The sequence below is a fragment of the Sycon ciliatum genome, chromosome 8, assembly GCF_964019385.1.
Source record: "Sycon ciliatum chromosome 8, ocSycCili1.1, whole genome shotgun sequence".
In the NCBI taxonomy this organism is placed as follows: Eukaryota; Metazoa; Porifera; class Calcarea; order Leucosolenida; family Sycettidae; genus Sycon; species Sycon ciliatum.
In genome coordinates, this window is record NC_088650.1 from 28,753,089 (window position 1) to 28,759,749 (window position 6,661).

The 6,661-nt window shown below is 47.8% G+C and overlaps 1 protein-coding gene across 2 annotated transcripts in view; it reads right to left on the reverse strand.

Annotated features, from left to right (window-relative positions):
• Window positions 1-6,238, reverse strand: part of LOC135822610 (fibroblast growth factor receptor substrate 3-like) — an 11,381-nt gene extending 5,143 nt beyond the window's left edge. The window contains exons 1-3 of one of the 2 annotated variants that reach the window (XM_065335425.1): window positions 5,948-6,238; window positions 4,887-4,949; window positions 1,170-1,466 (exon numbers count right to left, since the gene is read on the reverse strand). In XM_065335425.1, coding sequence (XP_065191497.1) covers window positions 1,170-1,455 — 286 coding nt within the window. In that variant the 5' untranslated portion in view covers window positions 1,456-1,466; window positions 4,887-4,949; window positions 5,948-6,238. Of the gene's footprint in view, window positions 1-1,169; window positions 1,467-4,886; window positions 4,950-5,248; window positions 5,594-5,947 lie in introns of those variants that run through there. The other variant, XM_065335426.1, reaches the window with a different exon arrangement.
• Between the last annotated feature and the right edge of the window lie 423 nt (window positions 6,239-6,661).

Below are 6,661 nucleotides of genomic sequence, written 5' to 3' on the forward strand. Positions count from 1 at the left end.
TGTTACGCATCAGTCCGCAATCCGAGGCCCGATTTGACTTCTTTCCACTCAGCTCATGTTCACCAGCCTGGACCATTCTGTGTATCTCAATTCTTAAAACACTCATTTCCAGACAGTGCACGATGCAGGTCTGCCACTTCCATCCAATGTATTGGGCAACAGCTAGCTAGTTGTTCTGGGCTATTAAGTCCCTGTATACGTTCCCCTGTGGTGCACGACGCTATTGTTTCTTCAGCTCCTGCGCTGTGTGCTTCAGAGCTCTGAAGTCGGTTCGGCGTATACATTCAGTACAACTCAGCATCCACAGGAACGTTCCCCTTCATTGGTGTTATCATCATCACTGCTGTCACCACGTTCGCCTGCATCCGAAAGATCCATCTCATTTGTTCCCTATGTCTTTTTGTACCGCGCTGAAGCCAGCAGCAAACAAAACGCTGATCGGCACGTCGTTTTCGGCGTCGTGGAAGACGCTCTCGACTACTACCTGACTCAGAAACGTTCTCAGAATCAAAGAAGCTCTCAGCACCTGACAGCAGGCTATCAGCTGATCGCCGTCACCTCCAAATTCGCCCGTCAATACGCCACCCGTCGCACAACTAGCTGCCATGTCTTCCTTCAGCCATAACGGATTCACTTCAAATTTTGAGTGCTGGACCTTGAAGCCCTGTGCTGAGCGAGGCACAAGCGCTTGATGCAAATAGAGCCCTCTAACCCAGGTAAAAAATATGCCACAGTTTGCCAAACTTTAAACGCCTGTATCTCAAAATGATGTCATGCAGCTAACGTTCCATTTCTACCTTGTCCGCTCACACTGTGTTACTGCACATTCTGCATTGTGTGACCCATGTAATTCTGCCTCACCAAGTTTGAGCCTGGAAAGTCAAATGATGGGAAGTTCCACAGCATTCCTCTCCTTCTTAAGTTTTTAAAACCTGTTCTCTCCAATTCTTTGTTACTCTACTGGTCCTTGAACACATTGAGTACAAGTAGTAGGATTCTGAATGTTCGGAAAGTTATTGGGTTGCAGAAGCAGTCAACCGCACTACATTGTACCACAACCACCCTTGCCATGTAGAGACAAGACGATATTAGAGCGAGTTGCTTTACAGCACCACAACCATCTTTGCCACAGAGTAGAGACAATACGGTTACAGAGCGAGCTTGCTTACCTTCGCCAGTAGGACACCTTCGGCCGGACTCGAACGAGAAAAGACATTCGTCAAAGCCGTACCTTCTGAGATATCTGAGAGGCCATCTCACTGGCGCTGCTCCGGACGAGTGCAGGATCAGGTCGGTGGCCGTTACCTCGATTTCTCCTTCGCCGACGACGGAGTTCTGGTCGTCCAGATTCCTCACCGGGAATCTCTTCTGGCTCTGCACCGGCATACCATTGTCTCCTACAGCTCCGTCAGCACCACTACCGCCAGACTTCTGTGAGCCCGATACACAGCCCATGGTTGTTGATCCTGTAAATCGGCAACAGGTGCACGGCAGCACAGAAGACCCAGCACTGCGTCAAGCGGTCCAGAGGCATTGGCATTGCTCTTGAACATGATGATGGACTAAGCCGGCAAGCAGGAGTGCTAAACCCCTATATTAACTTTTGTCCAGTACTGTATACCGTATTATCTCTAATATAAGCACAGTCTCCAATAATAGCACGTCTCCAATAATAGAACACCTTGGGACGGCATTCAAAAAATAAAGTGCTTAGTCTCCATTATAAGCACACTGTGTAAATTCATTATCTGTACCGGCGAAAAAAACCCTGAAATGTGTGTGTGTCATACATGAATTTGGCATGGCAACATGCTTCTGAAATGAGGTTGAAATAATAATGGAACAGTCTCCAATAAAGGAACGTCTCCATTAATAGCACGGGGCGAAGGTACATTGAAATAATAAAGGACCGTGCTTATATTAGAGATATTACGGTAAGTGCAAATTTTCGTTCACGAAATCTTTCGTTAGATCACTCCACCAGCAGGCTTGTTACGTACTAAATTTCGTTTTTGGTCGAGCTCTGTCACCCCGAACGTTCAGAAGGAAAATTTTAGTTTGGTACAAACTTTAGTTATTTCGTGCCCCCTAACGAATTTAGCGAAAGTTAATTCCAAACAAAAATTTGTACGTATACAATAGTCAGGACATGTAACTCACCTAGGAGATGAGGTACACGTCCCTAGTCTCATGTATGGCTGTGCTTGCTAAATACAGGCCTTACTGCAATTCATTGGTGGGCACACTGAGTGGCAGCATGGATGGTTGGTGACAAGTAAACCATTGAGCTGGTCAATACCACATCCCATGCACACTGGCACCACACGGTGCTGCTCAGCGATTTATGAGCGTTATAGCAACCCTGTACTTGCGAACACTGGGTTGTGCACTGGAGAAGGATGCTATACAACCCCGTGCTAGCGAAAACTGGGTTGTGCACTGGAGGAGAATGCTATACAGCCCCGTACTCGCGAACACTGGGTTGTGCACTGGAGGAGAATGCTACACAAACCCATACTAGCGAACACTGGGTTGTGCACTGGAGAAGGATACTGTACTGTCACAGAACTGCAAACACTGGGTTGTGCACTGGAGAAGGATGCTATACTGCCACAGAACTGCAAACACTGGGTTGTGCACTGGAGAAGGATGCTATACTGCCACAGAACTGCAAACACTGGGTTGTGCACTGGAGAAGGATGCTATACTGTCACAGAACTGCAAACACTGGGTTGTGCACTGGAGAAGGATACTGTACTGTCACAGAACTGCAAACACTGGGTTGTGCACTGGAGAAGGATGCTATACTGCCACAGAACTGCAAACACTGGGTTGTGCTCGTTGCCTCAACAGTACAATGTACAACTTCAAAGAGGGTCGAAAAGAAAGAAAGTAACCGAGGGTCATTAGAAAGGGAGGCAGGGTGCCGAAACTTACAGTCCCGGACTTGCGAACACTGGGCTGTGCACTATTGGAGGGTATTGTGCAACCCCCCTCCCCCAGAACCTCTGAACACTGGGCAATGCACTGGTGGAGGTTACTGGACATGCCCCCTCCACCCCTCCTGGGACCCGCCAACACCGGGCTGTTCACTGGTGGAGGGTGGTGTACAGCCCCTTGTCACACAAAATGACCGAAATGTGCGTGCACCCGGAACCATCGATTTATGGCCACATCAGAGTAGGGGGGGGGGGGGGGGGGGGTCGACACAAGAAGTCCCTGACAAGTATTATGCCCTCACTCTTCACACGCCGCCATAATAATAATTGGTCAACAGCGGCGTACATTTACATGCACACTCAAACCTCTCTTATCAGGACGCCTCAGATACGGCCCGGGCATGTCTCTCTACTGGGCACGTTCAGCTTAAGTTCCGATGGCAAAAATGCTTCGAATTTGGGGAGGGGGGGGGGGGGTTGAACTATTTTCGTATGCGCAAGTGCTTATTTGTCACTGCCAACCTGTGTAGTCCACACATTTTTATCAATGGAATCTTTTTGTAACCTGAACATGTGCAATACGTGCCAAATAAACTTCTTAAAAAAATGCTATGATACATGGTGAAGGAGTTATCCTGAGATACGGGCAAATCTGAGATACGGGCAGTGCCCGGTCCCAAGGTGCCCGGATAAGAGGCGTCCACGTGTACAGTTAAACCTCGTTAGGACGAACACTGACAAGGCGAACTTTCCTTTAGTACGAACTAGGGCCAATCCTATGGTTGGCCAGGCATCATATGAAGTCAAAATTATTCGTTTACGACGAACTAATGTCACGCGTGATTTGAACAAAATCAGCGCGTAGTACGAACTTTCGGTCCCGGTGGGTACACTGGATGTAGTTTTTTTCCGATAGTCAAGGCCTCTTGAACTGGCAAACCATATTACAAGGTGAAGGACATGCTGTCATGAATTTATTGGATTATGTTATGAAAAAAATGTTTTACATTTGCCACAGCATGCACCCTCGCATAAATGCAATGAAGAGTAGATAAACAAGAGTGTGCAACTCCGGATCTCTCCTGCACAATCTGCAGATAACCCCGCCCACGGCAGAATTTTTTGTTGACGTCACATTTTTTGAGAGAAACGCGCATTTTGCCGCAGAGCAGTGTGAGAGCAAGTGCTGGGCACCGACCTTGTAGTGTAAAACCCGGCCAAGAGCATGAGGGAAAACTTTCCGAAAGACTCGCAGCGCGTGCGTCGTCGAAAAAATTACGTCAACAAAAATTCCACCATGGGCCTACCCATCCGCGAGTTGCACACTCTTGTCTCTTGTTTATCTACTCTTGATACAATTATGATATGCGTGGCCTGCGGATGCGAAGCCGAAGGCTAGTTTGTGTGTTCCTGAATATTCAAGCGATGCAGACGCGGATCCCGCGGATATTATTATTATCATATGCATATCAATTTTTTTGTCAGATCTGGATAAGAAGAACTCCGGATAAGACAAACAAACTTCAAGTCCCTTGAAGTTTGTCCTAACGAGGTTCGACTGTACAAGAAAAAATCATTTCCACACAGCTAGACAGCCCTTGACACTGCGAGTCATATCAATGAGATTCTTGCACCATGCATGGACTGAGCGCTAACGAGTTATACCCCCTAGTAGTAGTAGCTTATTTAGCCTTGCCACGTATTTACGTCACCAATGAGTAAGATGAGAAAGGAACGCTGCTCGAATCAAAAGCAAGCCTGCGACATTTTCACAAGAACGGCGAGCGCTGATCCTGTTTTTGTTTTTACGTCAAGCTCTACTCAGATCCGGTCTCCTGATAAAGAGGCTGGATATTCAGAGTTCAAAGCGAAGTTATGAAACGATCGAACATAATAATTATAGTTGTGGTGCGCTCCACGCACTAGCAAACACACACAAACACCCACCGCTTCACGCAAGTGCTGGAGATAAAGACTGAGAAGCCCGAACAACCTCCGCACACGTGTCCGCTGCAGCGGGGCACAAGACAGAGAAACAAGCCAGAAAACACTACAAGTTAATTTACTTGCCAGCTCCTGGAGCGCACGGCAAAGCTGAAGTAGATTTGTAGTTGTCACTAGTGTTAGTGGTCATGGGTAAAGGAGCACACAAAACTCAGCTACACAGCTCACTCGCTGAGGAATTCGTGTTCGACCACACACCACTGCAGTTACTGCAGGAACAGCATGCAGTTAGCAGGAGAGGACACTTGCCCACTGCCAGCACGCACAAACACCAATATTCGTTTTCGCGTCGTACATGCACGCACCTACTCCCCTCGGCCGTGGTGCGAATGGCACCCCAAGCAGAGACGCTCTGATCAGGTCGAGAAAGCGTCACCACTGCCAATGTAGCTGGATACGAATGAAACACAAGACGAACCACAGGACACCCTGCCAACTTCACCCTTTACGCGTTGATGGATTGATGTTGGCACACACTGCTCTAATAATAGCCTCTATTATGCAAGGCGATGAGCAAAAGGAATGCAGCGAGGAAACAGGCTGTCGCGAAGACGACGCGTGCAACTTGCGGAGAGAGGCCGAGGGAGAGGGATATTGAACACGAAGCACTACTCTACAGGCAAAAGGCTAGATTTGTGCAGCCTTGAACAGACTCTGTCCCTAAACTACAGTCGTGCATACAGCAACACTAGTAGTACTACTAGTACTACACGTCTATGACTATGTCGATTGCAGTCTTGTACTAGTTGTAGAGTGTGAACTGTGATCTGCGCCCAAGTGTCAGTACATCCGGTGGTTAGCACAATCCGCACAGGCTGCATGATCAAGCCAAGGTCACTCTCAGCGCTAGCGTTAGCGGCTCGTTCGTCTAGGACCGCCAGTGCGAACCCAGAATAGCACCCTGCAATGAGCTAGCCAGGCAGCAGTGTTTCGCATTCTCGCTACACCAAGAGGCAAGACAACACCAGGCAAGGAAATTTGCTTGGCAAAGATTTCGCACTCACGTTTTCAAATCGACCCAGGTAGCGAAGCAGGAATCGAGACAGCCCTGGAAAATCCCTGAATCCACCTCGCAGCGTACAGAATCTCCAGCTGTGCAAAGGATCACGGCTCTGTACCAATCCTCCTTACTTCTCTCTGACTGATTCAAAAAGCTTCTTTCCCCGGACTACACAACACATAACTATTATCACAGTAGGAAGGTGGTACATCACTGACTGTCAATGTACGCGACTACTTCAGGTGAAAGGAGAAAAATAAAAACATTCTCGCATTGATTCGTTCCCGGCCCCGAAGTGGCGAAGATCAAGATCGCCACTGCACTGTGTACTACTTGGCACTAGCACTCGATCGGACATGTTGAATGTTATGTCAACAGCTGACTGATACCACGGATGCATCACCGATAATGCGATATCGTGCTCGAACACGCATAAAAATAATTATGACATGCATTGAGGTGTACGACTGACAATCATGCTATGCTGTCTACACAATCATGATCTACAGTACAGAGTACAGACTAGTATTATTATAGTCTACAACAGTACAGTCATGTAATACAAGCTGTAGCCATTAATTTTCTGCACGCGTGATGCATCGATGATCGTCGATCAAGACTCCGTTGGTTGTCCGGTGGTACGTGAGTACACCATGGTACACGTCTGCCATGAGCACGATCGACTAGACTACCATCGATCCTTCAAGGTGGCTACATA